The sequence below is a fragment of the Aedes albopictus genome, chromosome 1 (genome assembly GCF_035046485.1).
Source record: "Aedes albopictus strain Foshan chromosome 1, AalbF5, whole genome shotgun sequence".
NCBI lineage: Eukaryota > Metazoa > Arthropoda > Insecta > Diptera > Culicidae > Aedes > Aedes albopictus.
In genome coordinates, this window is record NC_085136.1 from 251,109,060 (window position 1) to 251,132,167 (window position 23,108).

General features: G+C 45.7%; 2 protein-coding genes across 2 annotated transcripts in view; both read right to left on the reverse strand.

Moving 5' to 3' along the window:
* The window catches only part of LOC109400406 (polypyrimidine tract-binding protein 2), a 1,522,650-nt gene that overhangs the window by 1,017,164 nt on the left and 482,378 nt on the right, over nt 1-23,108 (reverse strand). The window lies entirely within an intron of this gene.
* On the reverse strand, nt 21,788-22,429 carry LOC109400424 (perlucin-like). The gene is made up of 2 exons (XM_019672932.3): nt 22,283-22,429; nt 21,788-22,223 (listed from the first exon to the last, which is right to left on the reverse strand). The coding sequence occupies exons 1-2, from the start codon at nt 22,397-22,399 to the stop codon at nt 21,837-21,839; spliced, it is 504 nt and encodes a 167-aa protein (XP_019528477.2). The 5' UTR covers nt 22,400-22,429; the 3' UTR covers nt 21,788-21,836.

Sequence of the window (23,108 nt, forward strand, 5' to 3'; positions counted from 1 at the left end):
ATTAAAAGTTACATACAAAGCTGATTACACTCATTCGAAAAAAAAACCAAGCAATTAGTTTTGAAAAGGTTTTGAAAACCGTCATAAAACCTATTTTCGATTTTGTTTTATGATTGTTTCCTAAAATCTTTACAAGCTAAAACTGTTTCTTGGAAAATTTAGAGGAAGGATATAAAGTATATCAAGAAGTTTGAGAAATCAGAATACTTTATTTGTGGAACAGTGAGATGCTCCAGGAGCTTCATTCAACCCCAACTTCCCTTATGGATAGTTTCCCTACTCCATAAGGGCAGCACCTCTTTTTCATCGTGAGAAGTGGCGAACCATTTTTAGATCGTTCCTAGAGTACCGTTGTTGGTGCCTTCGTCCTCGTTGACGTCGTCGTCCACTTCCCACCCCACTATCTCCTGATAGCGGTGATATTTTATGCGGTAAATTACCGGTTATTTTCGCCGGCACGAAAGTCTTGTCCATGTCCGTCCACGAGAACAAATGACAGCGAAAAGGCCTCAGCCGCCGCCGCCGCCGCCGCCGTCAGCACTCGCCAATCGAAAGGGTGGCGGCAGCGGAAATTCTGCCACTTTATGTCCGAAAGAATCGGAACATGACACGGAACCAGGCCACTCCAACTCCATGAGCAAGATCTCCTACCCGGCGAAATCCGAAACATGTGTTCCCCCGAAAGGTGACATAATTTTCTTCCTGTTTCCCGTTGGGCCGCTGCTGGCTGCTGGGCTGGTCGTCTCCCTTAGCTGGACTAGTGCGGGCGGTCAAATCTACGCGGACCAACAACACGAACCACACAGGCACCCATCAGGACGACGAGTCGAGTACGTGACTTGGCACCGTAAATTTGGCCCCTGCATGTATGTTAGGCCGTGTACGGTGGTCGGTCGTTGATGGCCATCGGTTCGCGATTTCGAGTGGCGGAGTAAATCTACCGTTTGTGAGAATGGACTTTTGGTTTAGGGTCGTAAAATGTATCTTTTACTTGTATAACGTGAGAACAAGTAGCCATTGCATTGTTCGGTGTATGTACTGATGTTGTCAGTACGGTCGTTATCTTGTGCGTCTGTGTATGTGTTTCTACATGAAATATTGATATTTGTCGAAGAACCGATTCTACCTTTCAACCACTCGCACGTCCATCAGAATATTTTTGAACTTAATCTTGCATATTGCTGCTTGTACAACAGATCATTTTATCATCAATTTTAACTTCTATTATTGATCAGCCTAGATATCAGTGCGCATTGTAAGGTTAGTTATCGCTCAGCTTCTGAGAGACACGGACGTGTTTTAACGAATGCGCTCCTCTTAAGTCAAGCATTTTTTTTTCTGCCGTTTTGTGTTTATCGCCGCAGTGCCGCGTCGCGTGTGTAGTGCTACGCGATGAGGCGAGAAAACACCTTCAGGATCGATTATTCGACCTTTCCGGTGAAACCGTCTTTCGAGAAAGTGCATGGCTTCTGCCGCACGGTTCTCGGTTTGAAGAAGGAAGAAGTGAAAATACTACAGTGCAGTAGAGGTGAACAATGTGCGTTCGTTAAGGTTAGCGACCTGACGCTCGCACAAAAAATAGTGGACGAACATGATGGACGACACGAAGTTGAATTGGAGGGAAAGAAGTACACGCTTCGTTTAACCATCGAGGATGGAAGTGTTGAAGTGAAGGTCCACGACCTCCCCGAAGATGTGACGGAAGAGAAGATCGTGGAGTTTTTGAGCGCATTCGGTGAAGTGATCGCGATTCGCGAGTTAACGTGGGGTGAGAGCTTCGACTTCGGTGGTGTTCCACTCGGAGTGTGGTCAGCCCGAATGCTGATCAAGCGAAACATCGACTCTTGGGTCACCATCGACGGGCAGCAGGCATTCGTCGTTTACAAGGGGCAGCTCCTATCATGCAAACACTGCAAGGAGAGGGCACACTCCGGCATATCATGTGTCCAGAACAAAAAGCTGCTGGTGCAGAAGAGCTACGCCAACGTAGCGAAGCAAAGTAGCAACCGTCAACCACCCAAAAAGTCGGCTGGAGCGAAACCACCGAACACGAAACCGGCAGGTCAGAGTTCTACAGCGCCAGCACTAACATCATCGGCTGCTTTTCCCGAACTGCCGAAGCCTCCCAGTCAGAACGAACAGTCTGCCTCGGTTTCACAAGCCAACAGTCAACCCGACAAGGTTGACTTGACAATCTCCCCCCGCGAGCAGCCACAGAGCACTCGTGCCACATCTTCGTCTATCCGGCCTCCACCACAAGCTTCTGAGGTCACCGATATTGTTGATCTCTTCAGAAAGCCTGCATATGTGCTGCGATCGCACAGCAAGAGTGGCAATGGCAACGAGTCGGACGAATCATCTGCATCAACGAGCAGCAGCCGAAGCCGGCATCGCCCACCCGGTAAAAAGCCCCGTCGAGAAGGCAAGGACGACGAGCAGGGTGAAGATCGGCAACTATAAATGGCTCTCACGTCGTACAATATCACTTCCATCAACATCGGCACAATTACCAATCCCACGAAACTTGCGGCGCTACGCAGCTTCATCAACAGCCTAAACCTTGACATTGTGTGTCTGCAAGAGGTAGAGAACGAACAGCTCTCCTTGCCTGGCTTTGTCGTTTTCTCCAATGTAGATCACACGAGGAGAGGAACGGCTGTGGCTCTAAAGCAACACATTCAGGTCTCTCACGTCGAGAAGAGTCTGGACGGCCGCCTGATTGCTCTGAGAGTGCACAATACTACAATCTGCAATATCTACGCTCCATCCGGCACAGCTCAGCGAGCAGCTCGGGAGGAATTTTTCAACGGCACGCTTGCCTACTACCTTCGCCACCCCTCTCAACACGTAATCCTCGCTGGCGATTTCAATTGCGTACTGCGCGCATGCGATTCTTCTAGCCCGAATACCAGCCCGGCTCTCAAAACAGCTGTGCAACAGCTCCAGCTCCACGATGCATGAGAAAAGCTGTGCCCGCGTGATTCAGGCTTCACGTACGTCTGTCGGAATGCGCAATCACGTCTTGACCGCATCTATGTCAGCAGTAGTTTGCGAGATCATTTGCGCACCGCGCATACCCATGTCTGCTCGTTTACAGACCATAAAGCGCTAACACTCCGACTCTGCCTTCCCCAGCTAGGACATGAGCCCGGGCGCGATTTCTGGTCCCTCAGACCGCATCTGCTCACCGACGAAAACGTCGAAGATTTCCAACAACAGTGGCAATATTGGACCCGGCAGCGGAGAGCCTACGGCTCGTGGATGGAGTGGTGGCTGTCGTACGCCAAGCCCAAAATCAGAACGTTTTTCAAGCGCAAATCGCGAATCGTCTTCGACGAATTTCATGACGCCCACCAGCGTCTGTATGCGCAACTACGGCAAGCGTACGACGGCTACTATCAGCACCCCGAAATGCTGACCACCATAAATCGGCTGAAAGGAGAGATGCTGGCATTGCAACAAAATTTTTCGCACATGTTCATGCGTGTCAACTCGACATATTTGGCGGGCGAACCACTGTCCATTTTTCAGTTGGGGGAGAGACGAAGAAAGAAAACGGTCATAACACAGCTGCGGACTGAGGAGAATGAGGTCGTAGCTGAACCGCCAGCGATCGAAGCAAATCTGCTAAACTTTTTCACAAGTCTCTACACGGAAGAAGCAGTAAATAACAACACCGAGGGCTTTGAGTGCGATCGTGTGATCCCCCCAGATGATCCCATCAATGAAGCCTGCACAGACGCAATCTCCACCGCAGAAATTCTCTCTGCGATAAAAGCGAGTGCCCCGAAGCGCTCCCCCGGCAACGACGGCATACCACGAGAATTTTATCTTCGTGTTTTTGATGTTATTCACAGGGAGCTAAATCTCCTGCTAAACGAAGCCCTAGCAGGTAATCTCCCTCCTGCATTTGTGGAAGGCATCATCGTTCTGGTCAAAAAGAAGGGAGGAGATAACACGGCCCGATCATACCGTTCCATATCGCTGCTTAACAGCGATTACAAGCTGCTCTCCCGCATCCTAAAATCCAGGCTAGAGTGCGTAATGAGAGCCCACCGCATCCTCAGCGACGGACAAAAATGCTCAAACTCGGAGCGTAACATCTTTCAAGCTACTCTCGCTCTGAAAGATCGGATTGCGAGTCTTCGTCATCACCGACGCGCCGGTAAACTCATCAGCTTCGACCGGAAAATGCGTTCGATCGGGTCCGCCACTCTTTCCTATTCGACACCATGCGTTCGCTCGGCTTCAATCGGGAACTCATCGCTCTTCTCTCGACTATTGCCAGCCGATCCACCTTACTTACCTTACCGGTCAGGCTAAGGCCGGGGTGGCCTCTGCTGTACATAGTAGCCGCCTCCATTCCACTCGGTCCATGGCTGTTTGTCTCCAGTTCCGCACTCTGCGTAGGGTCCGCAGATCGTCCTCCACTTGGTCGACCCACCTAGCTCGCTGCGCTCCACGTCTTCTTGTACCGGTCGGATGACTCTCGAGAACCATTTTAGTCGGGTTGCTATCCGACATCCTGATGACGTGACCCGCCCACCGTAGCCTCCCGATTTTCGCGGTATGGACGATGGTTGGTTCTCTTAGCAGCTGATGCAGCTCGTGGTTCATTCGCCTTCTCCAAGTCCCGTCTTCCATCTGCACTCCGCCGTAGATGGTACGCAACACCTTCCGTTCGAAAACTCCAAGGGCGCGTTGGTCCTCTGCACGTAGGGTCCATGTTTCGTGCCCATAGAGGACGACCGGTCTAATCAGCGTTTTGTAGATGGTTAACTTCGTGTTACGGCGAACTTTGTTCGATCGTAGAGTTCTGCGGAGTCCAAAGTAAGCACGATTTCCTGCCACAATGCAGCCGATCCACCTCCCGGCTGCTAATCAACGGACGTCTCTCACGTTCGTTCGAAATTCAACGTTCGGTCCGGCAAGGTGACCCACTCTCCATGCACCTCTTCGTGTTATACCTCCATCCCCTGGTGTGCCGGCTCGAGCAAGCATGCGGCGATGACCTGCTGGTAGCGTATGCCGACGACATCAGCGTCATCGTGACGTCAGCTGAGCAGATCGAAATGATCAATGATATATTCTCCCTCTTTGGACCAGCTGCCGGTGCCCGTCTAAATCTGCGCAAAACGGTCGCAATAAACGTTGGATTTTGCGAGGGTAACGAAATCAATACCCAGTGGCTACAAACAGCCAATGTAGTTAAAATATTGGGGATTACCTTCGCAAATTCGATTCGCCTGATGACAACGATGAACTGGAATGCGCTGGTGGCGATGGGTAAGTTCGTGCAACAAATGTGGCTGCACGGTCTGCGTACGCTGACGCTCCATCAGAAAGTGATAATGCTGAACACGTTCGGCACGTCCAAGCTGTGGTACGTCTCGTCAGTATTGCCGCCTCTAGGCATACACACAGCAAAAATCACTTCCACGATGGGTAATTTCCTATGGAGAGGAATTGTTGCCCGCGTTCCGATCATGCAACTTGCTCGTAGTAAGGAACATGGAGGGCTAAATCTTCATCTGGTTGCTCTCAAAGCGAAAGCTCTTGCTATCAATCGCCATTTAAAAGAGATCGATTCCCTTCCTTATTATAAATCCCTTATACTCCACGATCATCCCCACCCAGCAATTCCAATCGATCATCCCGACATTAGAATCATCCTTTCAAACTATTTCCACATTCCAAACCTAATCCAACAAAACCCCTCCGCCGATCTCATCCATAGGTACTTCGTTCAGCTAACGGAGCAGCCAAAAGTGGAACGAAACAATCCCAGAATTGACTGGCCGCGTGTTTGGCGCAACATCCAAGACAAACAACTCTCATCGACGGACCGATCGAAGCTCTACCTGCTGGTGAATGAGAAGTGGGAGCACCGGAAACTGCTTTCTGTAATGCAGAGAGTAGCTGACGAGAATTGCATCAATTGTGACGGACGAACAACAGAAACACTTCAACATAAATTCTGCGGCTGTGCTCGTGTTGGCCCGGCTTGGACGGTCCTGCAGCAGAGGCTGGCGGTCGTAATGAATGGATGGAGAAGACTGACGATTGAAGATCTGCTGAGGCCTGCTTTGACGGGCATGAACAGATTTAGACGAACAAATATTTTGAAAATTTTTGTGAAATACGTCACCCTAGACGTCACCTTTGTTAACGAGTGTAACGGAAGAATCGATGTAGATGCTCTTAATTTTCATTTAAACCTAGAATAATAAATTGTAAATACTATTTGTAAAACACCCTGAATAGACAAATGAATAAAACCAAATTTTAAACCCAAAAAAAAAGGTTAGTAGAGGGAGTCTCAATTGTCTCAGAATAACACTACGGACCGACTGGTGAGTAGAGTCCTTTAAATAGGGGAACTCTAGCGTTTTGTGATGCGATTATGTATCTACTTACCGTGTCGTCTAGGTATGAATGCTTAGGGAAGGAATCTGATGAAAACTTAACCACAACCTTCAGTGTACCAGGCGTCCTCCACGGAACAGTCTTATGCATCGCAAATCGACCACGTTCTGATTAACAGCCGGCACTTCGCCTATCGTGGCGCTAACATCGACTCCAACCACTATCTGGTGATGGTCAATCCGCGCCCAAAACTTTCCGTCATCAATAATGTACGGTACAAGCGACCGCCACGGTACAACCTAGAGCGACTGAAACAACCGGATGTCGCCTCAGCATACGTGCCGAATCTCGGGACAGCGTTGCCAGACGAGGGCAAGCTCGATGTGGCCCCTCTAGATGACCATGCGGCCGTTCGAGTCCGTATGAAGTTGATCATCAATATTAACTTCTTTTCTCGATCAGCCTAGATAGCTGTGTAGTGTCGGTAGCGATTGTCTCAATTGGCTAAGAATAACACTACAGATCGCCTGTTCCGGTGGTAAGAATCCACCAACAGGTGACCCCTAATTCATGGTGTGATGCGGCTTTATGCTTACCGTGTCTAGGAATGAATGGCTAGGGGGGTCTAATAAAAACCTAACCGCTAACGGAGACTGTGGAGTACCAGGGCGCCCTCCACAGTATGTAGCCCTTACTGCGCTAACCGGAGCAATGGTGCAGTGGACCTTGTGTTTCTCCGAGACAATCAGCTGCCCTTCTCTAGCAGAATTAGTCACGAGCTGACCATGTGTCAGATGAAGAATCTTTATCTGACCATCGCTATATCTTTTTTGAACATTTAAATGTTACTTCGCAAACATTGCGTTTCAGGAATCCTCGGTCAACAAACTGGAATCTTTTTACTGATTTGGTTGCGTTCAAATTTCATGGATACTCACCATCCATTGACACTCCAAGTGCCAAGTGCCGTTGATACTACAACGACCTTCATCATGGAAGCTTTTGAAGAAACATGCCCTCTACGGTCTGTGAAGATCACAGGAACTCTGATCTGGCGAAACTCAGGAAACAATGTAGAAAGAGTTGGAACAGACGACGTTCGACTGGTTCGGAGGCTTCCAGGTCGGCTCGCAAGGCCTACAGGAAAGCTCTCCGGTCTGCTGAACGATCCGGCTGGAAAAACCTTTGTACAAATGTTTCCAGCTTGAGTGAAGTCAATCGGTTAAACAAAATTCTTGCGAAATCTAAGGGTTTCCGGGTGAACGAATTTCGTTTACATAATTAAATTAATTAATTATCGATTTTTGCGGCTTAACCAGCCGAATGGAAGTTTTACTTTATTCCAAAAGCTAGACTTTACATATACTGGCGTGAGTGAGAAATGGACAAATTGAGGTGAAATTTGCGAAAAAGTTACTCGTCCTCTCGGTGAGACTCGAACTCACGTAGTAGGAGTCGTGAGTTCGAGTCTCACCGAGAGGACGAGTAACTTTTTCGCAAATTTCACCTCAATTTGTCCATTTCTCACTCACGCCAGTATATGTAAAGTCTAGCTTTTGGAATTTAGTTTGCCAAATGGCGATCTGACTTCCTCTGATGAGGAAGTTCTGGAATGCTTATTCAGCACACACTTCCCTGGATGTGTGGATATTACATCCTCGGATGAACCTGATGTCTTTTCTTGTAGTTATGATTCTTTAGCTTTGGCTCGGAGTATTGTAACTATAGAATCGATTGAGTGGGCTCTTAATAGCTTTGCTCCTTTCAAATCTCCTGGGGCAGATGGGATTTATCCTATTTTGCTTCAGAAGGGATTTGATTATTTCAAACATGTTTTGAAAAAACTACTTGTTTGCAGTTTTGCTACAGGGTATATTCCCAAATCCTGGCGCGATATTACTGTAAAGTTTATTCCAAAAGTGGGTCGAGCGTTGTATGAAGAAGCAAAGAGTTTCAGAGCTATCAGTTTGACCTCTTTTCTTCTGAAATGCTTAGAACGCATTGTGGATCATCACATCCGTGATGTTCATCTGGCCAACGTGCCTCTTCATGTGAACCAACATGCCTACCAATCTGGTAAGTCCACTGTGACTCTTTTACACAAGGTTGTTTACGATATCGAGAAAGCATTCGCTCAAAAGCAGTCTTGGCTGGGTGTTTTCTTAGATATCGAGGGTGCCTTTGACAACGTGCCTTTCGATGCCATATTGGAAGCCGCACGGAGTCATGGTATATATCCAATGAGTTCCAATTGGATTCATCAAATGCTCAAAATCCGACATCTCTTCTCGACATTGCGTCAAGCGGGGATTAAGAAATTGAGTGTTTGTGGATGCCCCCAAGGGGGAGTCTTACCACCACTTTTGTGGAATCTCGTAGCAGATACGCTATTGAGGCAACTCAATAATAGCGGTTTTCCTACTTATGGTTTTGCCGACGACTACCTAACTTAGTTGGTATGTGCATCAGCACCCTTTTCGACCTGATGCAAAGCGCCCTTCAGGTAGTTGAGGGTTGGTGTCGCCAATATGGCCTTTCGGTTAATCCGAGTAAAACATCTATTGTTCTTTTCACGGAAAGGCGAAAACGTAATGGCGTTCGACTTTTGCGTCTCTTTGATTCTGAAATCGATGTGACTGAACAGGTAAAGGACGTTGGAGTCATTCTTGATTCCAAGCTTTCCTGGACACCTCACATTGAGTTCAGAATCAAGAAAGCTTGTATGGCCTTCGGGCAATGCCGGCGAACCTTTGGTACAACTTGGGGTCTTAAACCCAAGTATATCAAATGGATCTACACAACTGTTGTTCGACCAATATTGGCTTATGGATGGCATGGTACACAAATTACGTAACGCTAAAATCAGCAATTTCAGACTCCCCCCTCCCCCATGTAACGCTTTTTGTATGAAAACCAAAAATATTTTGTATGGCTCGTAACGCTAAGCTAGACTCCCCCCTCCCCCTATAGCGTTACGTAATTTGTGTACGATGCCTCTTGTGTGGTGGCAAAAGGTCGAAATGAGAGCGATCCAATCAAAGTCCAATCTCCAAAGGATGTGCTAAATGGCGATGTCTGGAGCGTTCTCTTCAACTCCCACGGCAGCGCTCGAAGTTCTCTTTGACGTTGCTCCACTACACATTTATCACATACAAGAAGCATTTTCTTGCACTTACCGGTTACGGGTACTCGGTCTACTAGAGGAAACTCCTGTGAACCGCACATCAACACACACCTCGTTGTTTTCACTTCTGGTGAATTGGGACAAAATTGTTCTTGCTCCAAGTGATCTTCTAATAGTAAGAAATCAAAGGTTGTTTTTCTCAGAGATGGCGCCACCACATTAAAAGTAAAATCATTTTCTTGTATGGGCAAATCGCTGGCTTGCACTTGTTCCGCATCGCAGCGATTTGTACCCTGGGGCAAAAAGTTGCAAATTAGAAACAAAATCATTATGCCTACGCGTTTCTTCCGGATTCATTACAGTAATAGAGAATTTATTACGCCACCATACAAATTGCAAGCTGTTTACTTCTTTTTTTCTGACTGGCATTTTCCACCCGTGCTGCGCATGATGTTTCCGAGTGGATAGGTGCAGGCGGCGCCACTGTATATGTGAAAAACACGTGGAACACGAGCGCCATCTATGATTCCGTAGTGCAAACTTTTCTGCTTGTTTACACTGTTATCACGTTTACCGCATTTATCAGAAAAGCGCCTCTACCGGCACTCTAGCAAAAACGCAGCTGATTACTTCCTATTGCTTGTAATTTTCCATATAGGACATATTCCACGAAATTCCCTTCCCGGAAAGAGTGGACATCTGGTTATCTGGAAAGAAGTATTTCAGACGGCATCGTATGTTACACTGATGGCTCCCTTCTCGAAGGTCGAGCAGGCGCTGGTGTTTATTCTCGTGAGCTAAGGCTGTATCAGTCTTACTCACTTGGTAGACACTGCACCGTTTTTCAGGCCGAAATCTTTGCTCTTATGTGCGGAGTGCAATCAGCACTTCAGCAGCACGTAATGGGCAAAATAATATACTTCTGTTCAGATAGCCAGGCTGCTATTAAAGCACTTGCTTCGGCCAACTCTAGGTCGAAGGTAGTTATCGCTTGTCGAACTCAAATCGAGGAGCTGAATTCAGCAAACGCTGTTCACCTTCTATGGGTACCTGGCGATTCTTCCATCGCTGGAAATGAATTGGCTGATGAGTTAGCTCGCACTGGAGCATCACATGACCTCATTGGCCCTGAGCCAGCTATTCCGATATCGAAGTGTTGGGTAAAGCATCAGATTGACACCTGGGCTGCCACTCAACACAGACAATACTGGGATAGTTTGGAGTCATGTCGTCAAACCAAATTGTATTGTACTGAACCATCTCCAAGGGTGGCGAAGTATCTTACAAATCTGTCAAAACAGAATTGCAGCATTCTGGTTAAAGCATTGACTGGCCACTGCCGACTCAGCTATCACATGGCGAATATTCAGCAAGCTGATTCATTTGCATGTAATAGCTGTGAATCCGATTATGGAACTTCGTTTCATTTGATATGTAACTGTCCAGTTTTTGCGCAACTGCATTTCCGAGTATTCGGTAAACACTCATTAAGTGAAACTGATTTCAGAGACCTGAATATTCAGGATATTCTGTTGTTCTTAACCCGCTGTGGTGAAGAGCTATAGGCTCTCTTTTGCTTCATGCGTTATCACAGTGCCCTTTTCAGGGCGCTGTTTGAACCCATTGCACTATAGGATATCAGGCGGACAAAAATCAGAAAAGTGACTTTCACCAATGTTTGTTCTGAAATTTTCTATCAATAATAATAGTAGTTTACGCAACAAGGTGCAGAATAAAGATTTTTACAGCACGAGTTGTACACTTATGGATAAGTACGACGAGTGCTGTAAAAATCGAGTTCTGCACCGAGATGCGTACAACGTTTTTTGCAATTTCATTAATTTCCACTTGAGGATAGTTTTTAACAAAACTTTTTCATCAAACTGCACACTGATGTTCATAGCTATGTTTAAGAAAGTCTGATCATAGCAGGTTATACTGTGCAGTTCTCACAATTTTCCAAACCTGCGTCCAGAAAGCATCAAGAACTTGATCAAAACTGAAAACAGTGCTGTAATAGTTCATTACGCAACGCAAATCAGTGCTGTAATGAACCATTACAGCATTGATAATTTGGTGTGGGAAAGTAGGCCTTTTCCTGTCAGATTTGCGTGAGGTAAAACAGCCTATTACGATGAGAAATTGAAAAAACATATAAACTAACATATGCTGATTTATCGACCGTATACTATTAATAACTTGATGATTTTTTGTGGCTATATCGGTCTCTTTCTACTCATAGTATAAGGGAGTAGAGATCAAAGTGGATAATGAAATGATAGATATGATAGAATTCGCTAGGTAGCGAACAAGTGTGAAAATTTTATAGAAGGTGAAATTAGGCAAGTAGGCCATGTATTGAACGAATACATCGAATGCGTGAAACTTCTGCCGTGCGACCTGTGCTTTTAAACAGATCGGCTTGGTTGGTAGTTCATACCACCTTACCAAGACTGGCAAAAGTTTCAGGCACCCGACGATGTATTCGTTCAATACATGGCCTACTTGCCTAATTTCACCTTCTATAAAATTTTCACACTTGTTCGCTACCTAGCGAATTCTATCATATCTATCATTTCATTATCCACTTTGATCTCTACTCCCTTATACTATGAGTAGAAAGAGACCGATATAGCCACAAAAATCATCAAGTTATTAATAGTATACGGTCGATAAATCAGCATATGATATGAAAAGTTTGGCTCAAAAAGAAAAGTGTTCTATCCTATAAGATCGAAAAAGCTAATAGGAAGAACACGCCGCGATATAGACATACCTCTATGAACGGAGTGCGAATTCCGAAAAAGCTACCGATCGATAGAATTTGTGATGAAAACAGAACAATACATTAGGCAGTCGGGTGCCTGAAACTTTTGCCAGTCTTGGTAAGGTGGTATGAACTACCAACCAAGCCGATCTGTTTAAAAGCACAGGTCGCACGGCAGAAGTTTCACGCATTCGATGTATTCGTTCAATACATGGCCTACTTGCCTAATTTCACCTTCTATAAAATTTTCACACTTGTTCGCTACCTAGCGAATTCTATCATATCTATCATTTCATTATCCACTTTGATCTCTACTCCCTTATACTATGAGTAGAAAGAGACCGATATAGCCACAAAAATCATCAAGTTACATATAAACTAAGAAAAACCCAGAATTTTTACAAAGATATTGAGCATCAAAGTTGAGTAAAGCTAAAAAATGCGATTTTCGCAGAAAACATGGAAGTTCTACGAGAAGCTCAATGTATCCCGAAACGGCTTCGTGCCGCGAGCCGAAATATGCAGGGATAAGGAAGGAGGCCTCTTGACGGACGGACGTGCGATGATCGAAAGGTGGAAGTACGACGAGCACCTGCATGACGTGGAGGACGTAGGCACGGGAGACCACGGCAACGGAGGAAACGACGACGCCAGTGCAGTGGAGGACGTAAATAAACCAACTCCCACGCTGATGGAAGTTAAGGACGCCATTCATTAGCTCAAAATCAACAAAGCAGCTGGTAAGCATGGTGTTGCAGCTGAACTCATAAAGATGTGCCCAGAAAAGTTGGTTACTGTCTGCATCGGTTGATAGTCAGGATCTGGTAAACCGAACAGCTACCCGAGAAGTGGAAGGAAGGGGTAATCTGTCCCATTCACAAGAAAGGCGACCATTTGGTATGTGAGAACTTCAGGGCGATCACTATTTTGAATGCCGCCTACAAATTGCTATCCCAGATCATCTTCCGTCGCCTGTCACCTAAAACGAATGAGTTCGTGGGATGTTGTCAAGCCGGCTTAATCGACGGCCGGTCGACAACGGATCAAATCTTCACCATACGGCAAATCCTCTAGAAATGCCGCATCACCTGTTCATCGAAATCAAAGCGGCATACGACAGTATCGACCGCACAGAGCTATGGAGCATCATGGGCGAAAACGGTTTTCCTGAGAGGCTGAATAGACTGATTGAAGCAACGATGGGACGGTGTACAAAACTGCGTAAGGGTTTCGGGTGAACTGTCTAGTTCATTCGAATCTCGCCGGGGACTGCGACAAGGTGATGGACTCTCATGTCTACTCTTCAATATCGCTCTGAAAGGTGTGATGCAACGAGCCGGGATCAACAGCCGGGGAACGATTTTCACAAAATCCGGTCAATTTGTGTGCTTTGCGGACGACATGTACATTACTGCCAGAGCATTTGGAAAGGTGGCAGAGCTGTACACCCGTCTGAAACGCGAAGCAGCAAAGGTCGGACTGGTGGTGAATGCCTCAAAAACAAAGTACATGCTGGTAGGCCGTAGGCGGAACCGAACACAACCGGATCTGTCTGGGTAGTAATGTTACGATAGACGGGGATACCTTCGAGGTGGTGGAGGAATTCGTCTACCTCGGATCCTTACTGACGGCTAACAACAACGTGAGCCGTGAAATTCGGAGGCGCATCATCAGCGGAAGTCGTGCCTACTACGGGCTCCAGAAGAAACTGCGGTCGAATAAGATTCACCTACGCATCAAGCGCACCATGTATAAAACGCTAATATGACCAATGGTCCTCTACGGGCACGAGACATGGACCATGCTCGAGGAGGATCTGCAAGCACTCGAAGTTTTCGAACGACGCGTGCTAATTACGATCTTCGGCGGTGTGCAGGAGAACGGTGTGTGACGGAGAAAGATGAACCATGAGCTCGCTGCACTTCGCGGCGAACCCAGCATCCAGTAGGTGGCCAAAGCCGGAAGGATACGGTGGGCAGGGCATGTTGCAAGAATGCCGGACAACAACCCTGCAAAGCTGGTGTTTGCAATTGACCCGGTTGGCACAAGAAGACGTGGAGCGCAGAGAGCACGATGGGCGGACCAGGTGGAGCGTGACTTGGCGAGCATCGGGCGTGACCGAGGATGGAGAGCGGCAGCCACAAGCCGAGTATTGTGGCGCACGGCGTGTGTATGGGAAAGGTTTATAACAAAAAATTGGGCATCGCCAAATTTTTCGCTATTCAAAAATAGAGAATTCCAGCTTTCATTTGCACGGTCCCTCAAAAAAATCCACCGAGGGATCTCGAACAACTTTTTCAGAATACTGTTTTTCCCCATACAAAATGAACGGTTCCAAATTAATCCCTATTTCTACTTAACAAACATACCCAATTTTTGTATGAAAAAGTTCCCCCGATGGAATATTTCGATGTTGGGCTTGAATGAAAGCTAGTAGCGTCAACTTTCACGTAACGTAAAAATTAGCGATGCCTATTTTTTTGTAATAAATTTCTTATACCAGACACACCGTGGGCGTACTATTGTTGATTATGTCTTGTCTTAATGATGTTGAACAAATAAATGTATGTAAATTTACCTTAATCAAGATTCGAGCTCGAGACCCGTCGATTGCCAGCCACATTCTTTCCTATCTGCGCCATCCTAGGCATGATGAATTGAAACGTTCAAATCAAAACATAAACTTCTCGTGGTTTAGTTATGATCGCACTTCGACTTCTATTCAGCAGTGGTGATTTAGCACAAAACATTATGGTTGGCAACTGAACAACAGCTGCTTTTCAGTAAAACACACGTGTTTTTCATCCGGTATTCTGAGTCGAAGTATGATGAAACAAAAGCGCTTATTCGACTTGAGAAAAACACATTATACAGATACATGTACATGTGCTAATTTCTACATGAACTTAACAAGAAGCAGAAAAAGGTCTTGTTGTAAAAGAAATTCTGCAAGTTGAATAATAATCTTATAAAACGCTTGAAAAGTGTTTTTAATGATCATTGTTAATACCGATACGAAAGGTTGATCATTGGCTACTTTTCAATTGAAAAAGCATTTGTACAGTAATGTATACACTGTATACACTGTACAACATAATATTAGTTCAGCTATTATTACTCTTATAATGCAATAATTCAGCATGCATGCTTGTTTGCGGCTGGCAATTGTTAGTTGGGTAGTGATTATACGCATACCAGAGTGGCGCATAGCTATGCGGAAAGAAGTGGAAGCCCATAAAATGACTGAAACCTGGAATACTGAGAAACTGCCTGCCTGTAAGAACGATCATAGGAACTAAGTTGGTCGTCAAGTCAAGCAGGAACGAGACTGGCTAGGTAGGTAAACATAAAGTCCGGGTCGTAGCGAAGGCTACACACAGACGTTCGGAACAGGTTTTTTGGAAGTATTTGCTCCAGTTACTCGACAGACGATGCTGAGGGAAATGTTGACAGTGGCTGGTAACGATGGCCTACGTACGTTTTGAAGACTGCGTTGATCAACAGGACGATCGGTGAGGAGCTTTACATGCGACAGCCTTCGGGATTCCATTACGTTGTTGATCTGTACATGGTGAGTACCGACGAAGTGGAGGTGGACGAAATCTTTCGGCGACTACGAGAGAAATTCACTATTACGTCACTCGGATTGGTAGGTACGGTATGAAATCTTTAACCGTTTTTGTTCATTATGGACATTTTTGACCCAAACCGTGCACTACGTCGGCGAGTTGTTGCCAAAGTATGCATTAGGAAGGTTAAACAAACAATAAACTAGTCTCCGGTAGGACGCACAGTGCTGCGCCCCATAGACAAAAGTGAAAAAATCGACTTCAAAATATTGTTCAATCTAGTATGCCATGCTGTTCATACATGCTTGAAGTATGATGCTCGACCATTATAAGCTTGAAGAACGTGTATATTATACCAAAAAAACCTAGATTACCAAACAGTGTTTTCGTTATCCATAGAAAAATAATATTTTATAAAACAGATTCATCTTTGGCCTAGCTCAACATTATCAAACGTTTAAGTTTTCAGTGAAAACCAAAATGGAAGGCCTACAACACGTCAGTAGAATCTATTTTTTCATTTAGCAAGGCAACATGTTTTGATATTTGTGAAAATAAAATGTCATAATGTAAGTACTATATGGCGTAGAGGAAAAACGACCCCAAAATTCAAATTAATGAAACAAAAAATGACCTCAAAAGACCTCTCTGAAACTTTCACCATGTTTTCTTTGTAGTATCCGCTGAATACTGAATTCGACTCCAGCTGCTTTTATTTGCTAATTTGTTAGTAATCGAGCTTTTTCCGAGTGATGTACTTCTAGTCAAAATCAAAGATATTTTTGATCAAGTGTTCTTTTCTGAGCCATTCAAACGAAAAATGTATCAGTTTATATTGTTCCCTCGTTTCCTTATGAAACTGCTGATATCTACGAAGAATTTGAGGGTAAACTTCAACTATTTCTCCAGTTTTAAAGTATGCAACTAGGCAAGAAATGACCAAACGCACGACCTTCAAGAAACAAAAAGTTCGGTGGGAATAAAGTTTGGTGAATAAGTCATTCTTGCAATCACCTTTTTTATTATGATCTATATGTTTATACAGTTGCCTAAACTGCATTTTAGAAAAAAAAACAGCAAGATTTGAATAAATTGGCGTTTAAGACACTTAAGCGATTATGAATTATACATAGGACATTTATGCAAATTGTAGCTTTCATCAAGTTTGTCAACTTCACCGAAGACACTATTGAGGAAAAATGTATGGTACGTTAGTTATGATTTTTGTCCTGCAGTTCCATACATTCGCAGCACTGTGGGACGTCTCGATAGAGATAGACCCAGATGCTCATGGCGGCGCAGTCTCAACAACCAAATAAAAGAAGTCGATAGAAATTTGACCTAGTCACAGGTCAAAACGACGGCAAGCAATCCCCTCGGATCTGATCTTTCAATTTGGCCCTCAACACAGCACAATAGCAACAACAGTTTCCGATCAGTCAAAGCGCAGCCGGATTTTCCCTTCAACAAGTAAGTCAATCCCCTGAACCTAATAATCTAGTCATCAAACATCCATTGGGCAGAAATGTTCCCTCACCAAACGACTGCCAGAACCCATTTTCGCCTGTCTGCAACACCACAACCACCTCGACCATGTTCTAGGTCGTTAAACCTGAGGAGCTAGGGTTGACTATGAGATTATCGAACGATACGGAGTGTTGTGTAGGTAGGCCATAGAAACGAAACGACATGCGGTTCATCATTTGGCAATTTTCCAGTTCTGCCCGTTCCAAGGGAAGAACTTTTCTCCCCCAGTACGCATCATATAATCCTATTTTCGTGTGATCTAGCATCTGGGAAATGGCATCAGAGCAGCACCACACCGTGTGAGAGAGTGGTGTTAATTTTTACGACAATGACTGTCCCCGAGAATCCATCCCACACGCACCACAGTTGGACACCTACTCTACAACAGTTCAAGCGCAAATACCAAGTGACGACAGATCGGGTGCTCCACACACTACTGATAGTGTCCGCTTCTAGCTCTAGTAGCAGATGTTGGTGTGTTTTTCAGACAATACTGAACACATCTCACCGACCAGAAAGAAGGCTGTCATAAAGCTAATTTCCTTGGCACGGACATCGTCGTTCAGCATTTCGTCTCCCGGTTATGGGTCCTGTCACTGACTGCTACTGGGGCAGCAGTAGAGCCGAGAATGATGGTAATTTTAAACAAACATATGACTACTACTGCTTGAGGGTGTATCGTTAAAACTGCGGTATGTCGTTGAAAAGGGTTTTTAGTGGTTTTTGGAGAGGATTCACACGTGTGGTGCCAATGAGGGGCTGTTTATGAGTTTCGTGATCCAGATTTGCTTACGTTTGATGTGCATTAGGGAGACACGGATTTACATGACGGTCGTCGTAGCAGATGGGAATTACAAGCTAATGGTATTAGTTTGCTGATTGATTCTAATGTTATTTCCACTGATTTGGCGAAACTGTGTCATAATCATGAGCCAACGGTTATCCTGCTAACTTTACCGTTAATGGCTGCTCAGATTTTCGTAGCATCACATTCACAACTACGAAAAAGTTCACCACTTAAGCAGGTCATTAGTGAGCTACGGCAGGCCGACTACAAAATATTACCATTATCAACATAACCGACATTCCTTACATTTGCATAGACTACAAGACCACCACCGGTCTTAAAAGCGTTTTGCGCACGGTTACATTTGCTGCGGGGTATCTTGTTTGACCGCAGTTATTTCTAGAGCCCGTAGTAGGCACGACCTGCGACCTTCCGCATTTCAAGACTCACATTTTTGTTTATCGTAACGCTACTCCTTAGACGAATCCTGTCGTGTTCGGTTACACCGACTAGCATGTGGGTACTTCGTTTTTGTCGCAATTACCACCAGGTGAACCTTTGCTGCATCGTCTGTTAGGTGGTTGTAGTACAGCTATGCCACCGTTCCAAATGTTCTGGCAATAATATCCACGTCGTCCACGAAGCACACAAATTGACCGGATTTCGTGAAACTTGTACCCCTGCTTTTGTGCCCGGCCTATCGTATCACACCTTCCGAGAGATATGGAAGAGTAGTCATGAAAGTCCGTCACCTTGTCGTAGTTCCCGGTGGAATTTGAATGAACTGAATAGTTCACCCGAAACCCTTACACAGTTCCTTCCACTCCTCCGGTAGCTGTTCGATTTCTCAGATCCTGACTATCAGCCGGTGCAGACAGGTGGCCAACTTTTCTGGGCCCATCTTGATGAGTTTAGCTGTGATACCATCCTTACCTGCTGCTTTGTTGGTTTGGAAGTGATGAATGGCATTCTTAACTTAATCATTTCATGGATTTATCGGTCTTCTTCTACTCAGAGAGTAAGAGATACATACATACATTTATTTGTTCAAAATCACATTTAAGACAAGACATAATCAACAATAGTACGCCACAATATTCGGTTTGTGGCTGCCGCTCTCCATCCTCGGTCGCGCCCAATGTTCGCCAGGTCACGCTCCACCTGGTCCGCCCATCGTGCTCTCTGCGCACCACGTTTTCTTGTGCCAACCGGATCAGTTGCAAACACCAGCTTTGCAGGGTTGTTGTCCGGCATTCTTGCAACATGCCCTGCCCACCGTATCCTTCCGGCTTAGGCCACCTTCTGGATGCTGGGTTCGCCGTAAAGTGCAGCGAGCTCGTGGTTGATCATTCTCCGCCACACACCGTTCTCTTGCACACCGCCGAAGATCGTCCTTGGCACGCGTCGCTTGAAAACACCGAGTGCTTGCAGGTCCTCCTCGAGCATGGTCCATGTCTCGTGCTCGGTCTTATCAGCATTTTGTACATGGTGCATTTGGTGCGTGGGTGAATCTTTTTCGACCGCAGTTTCTTCTGGAGCCCGTAGTAGGCCCGATTTTCGCTGATTATGCGCCTCCGTATTTCACGGCTCACGTTGTTGTCAGCCGTCAGTAAGGATCCGAGGTAGACGAATTCCTCCACCACCTCGAAAGTATCCCCGTCTATCGTAACACTACTACCCAGACGGATCCGATCGTTTTCGGTTCCGCCTACCAGCAGGTACTTTGTTTTTGAGGCGTATCACCACCAGTCCGACCTTTGCTGCTTCGCGTTTCAGAGTGCCGTCCGCCAATCAGAACGTGGTCGATGTTAGATTCCGTCTGCTGTAGTGATCTCCAGGGTAACGATAAGGGAGGCTGTGTTGGAAAAAGGTGCTACGTATGGCCATATTTTTGGAGGCGGCGAAATCAATGAGTCGCAGGCCGTTTTCGTTCGTCTGCTGGTGGGCGCTGAACTTACCCATCGTCGGTCTGAATTCCTCTTCCTGGCCTACCTGAGCGTTCAAATCTCCTATGATGATCTTGACGTCGTGGCTTGGGCAGCGATCGTACTCGCGTTCGAGCTGCGCGTAAAATGCGTCCTTGTCATCATCAGTGCTTCCGGAGTGTGGACTGTGCACGTTCATTATGCTGAAGTTGAAGAATCGGCCCTCGATCCTCAACCTGCACATTCTTTTGTCGATCGGCCACCAACATCTACAATGGAACCTTTTTTTATGCACATGACTGGGACTTCATAAATTAAAAATGTGCATAAAATAAAACAAAAAGCATAAAAGAGAAAAATTTATGCATACATTAAGTTTGGGCTTTAACGAGGGAGTCTAATTCGCGAGAGCAGAACTTGCTCTGTGGAATTTGAGATGGGGCTATGGGTGTTTCAGAAAGTTCTCAGAGAGCTTAAAAAAGGGGGTTCCAAAGGGCGTATTAAAAGGGTTGTTTCAGGGGATTTGAGGAGCGTTTTAAGGACGTTTTGTAGAAAATTGTTGGCGTTTCAATGGTATTACGAGGAATTCAGGGGCATTTCAAAAGTATTAGGGATTTTCAGGGACGTATCAAGAGACTTTAAAGCCAATTCAAGTGATCTCAGGAGCCTTTAAAGGGCGTTGCAAGGTATATCAGAGTCAATTAAGAGAGTTTCAGGGTGTTCAGGAACATTTGAAGGGCGTTCCTAGAGGTTTTAGGGGCGATTTATAGCATTTTAGGGGCATTTCAAGGGGTTTTCAGGTTCGCTCCAGGGAGTTTATGGACCCTAATAAAGGCGTCTAAGGGGTTTCAGAGGCATTTCAAATTGATTACGATGATTTCAAGGGCGTTTCAAAGAGATGACGGAGGTTTCAGGGGCGTTTAGTGGCATTTTAGGTCAGGGTCGTGTCAGGGGGTTTCAAGAAAACCTTAAAATCACAGGGTAACTCAGGATCGTCTCAAAAGATATTGTGATGGGGCCACTAAAAATCCTCTGAACCTTCCTGAAATGCCTTCGACGCCCCCCTCAAACCTCCTCGGCCTCATGCAACGCACCTGAGATGCTCCGAAACCCCCCAAACACCTTCGTATCGCTTCCGTAATGCCTCTGAAACCCGCCGAAAATGCTCTGAAACTTTTTGAAATGCTTACAAAATTCTTCTTAAGCCCCCTCGGATTCCATGTGTCGCATCTTGGACTCTCCGAAACCCCCAAATTCTCCCCGGAGATCTCATGGTACTCCGCTGAAACCCCTTGGGACCCCCTGAACCCTGCTTTTACTCTTCCCTATAAACACCCTCTAGCCGCCGTTGCAATAGCTACCAACATTATTAAATTTTCTTATGCACGATACTGGGTCTGATTAGCTTTCCTTCTTTTCATGCAGATAACATGCATAAAAAGAGGTTTAAATGTAATAACGGAAACAGAAAACATGTAAAAGTTATGTTTTTAATTATCGAAAGAGACACAAACAAACTAGAATAGCAATAGCTCAGCATAAATAGATGTCCATTAATTATGCCGTGCAAAAATTCTCCATTTTCAAATCCCCCTCCTCCTACCGATGGCATACTTTTTGTATGAGACCTTTGAGATTTTTGTATGGATCGTAAATGAGACCTACTTTCACCTTCTTTCGTGTGTATCCAGTAGCTACCAATCACACTACATATATACAGCATTTTCAAAATAAAATATCTTCCACCAGCCATCTACAATCACAACTTTATTCACTTGTGGTACCAAGCCGCTTCCTGTACATTCTCACAGACCACCACCAGTTTCCGCTCGCAGTCCCAGTCATTCCAATGCCAGGTCAAATTCTTGGCCGGCTCGTACCACATATGAAGGCAGTGCTCAACGCTGCCCAGGTTATCCGGCTGCGTTCGGGCCCAGTTGGTGTATCCTTTACTTATCTCTATGCCGGTTTCAAGCCAAACAAAGGTGCCTTCCTCTGCCAGATCGCTTGCACCAATCCATAGATCCGTCTTAGTGACGTTGAAGATCAGCGAATGTTCCACCAGTCGGACCACTTCGTTCTGTTTGGCCTCGGTGTCGATCACGGCCATTCGCATCCCCAGCAGGTGACAGTATTCAGCGGCACCTATCCAATTGTGCTAATAACGAAATATCTAGTTTTATTTGTCTAACAGATGACCGATCCATGTTAGCTTACAATAACTCTGGAAATGTAGAACTTCGACGGCGAGGTGCAGTAGAGATCTTGAGCAGACGTGAGGGCCGCCCAGAACGCTAGAGCAGCAGCGATGATCCGAATTACTGAGTGGGACATTTTCCTAGGGTTACCGACGAGTGAACAACCGTCTGTGACGAAGTGCACCTTGCGGGTCATTTATATGTGACTTCAGGGAACTTGAATTCTGCACCCGTGCCGGTGCCCGATAAGGTCAGAGTGTGGTCAGTTGTTTGCGCAGCGCAATGCGATAAGACGCTGAGTGGTTTCGACCGGTCAAAGTGATATGTCTTGTTCGGAAAGCAATCGATTATCACGACCCCATTAAGGCGTTAGTTAAAATTCCACAAATAGATGGGAAATTGATGGTCTTTTCGGGGATTCACGTGCCAGACATTCTCACCCTATTTATAGACCTGTAGGTGTATTCCGGCGCACTTTCTTTGAAGAGAAGACATTTTTTTTGCTGGTTAGCAATGGGAGGATCTTCACTTCGAAGACTGTTCGCCGGAATTCGGCTACTGATGATGTTTTTCGTGACAATTTATAGAAAAATAAAGTGGTACAAGTTTGGAACGTATTATACTTTGAATACGTAAAACTTCGGCAAACCTGAGCGTCTGTTCTCTAGGAGGAGCGGCTCACAACAGCGTCTGATCCTTATGTTAGGGGCGGCTGATCTACGTCCGAGTGCCAGGGAAGGACTCTAAGCTCAACTGTGCACTATGGTCCTCCGGAAAGAAGGGGATTGGTGTCAGGCCCTACGAGCCAGCCGTAAAAACCATTGTAACGGAAAATCAGCAACAGA

Bases quoted from the DNA above. Each gene is read 5' to 3' on its own strand.
- LOC109400424 (XM_019672932.3), bottom strand. From the start codon at position 22,399: ATGTCCCACTCAGTAATTCGGATCATCGCTGCTGCTCTAGCGTTCTGG. The intron at 22,224-22,282 runs GTAAGCTAACAT...TTTCGTTATTAG, and splicing joins TCTACATTTCCAGAGTTATT to CACAATTGGATAGGTGCCGC.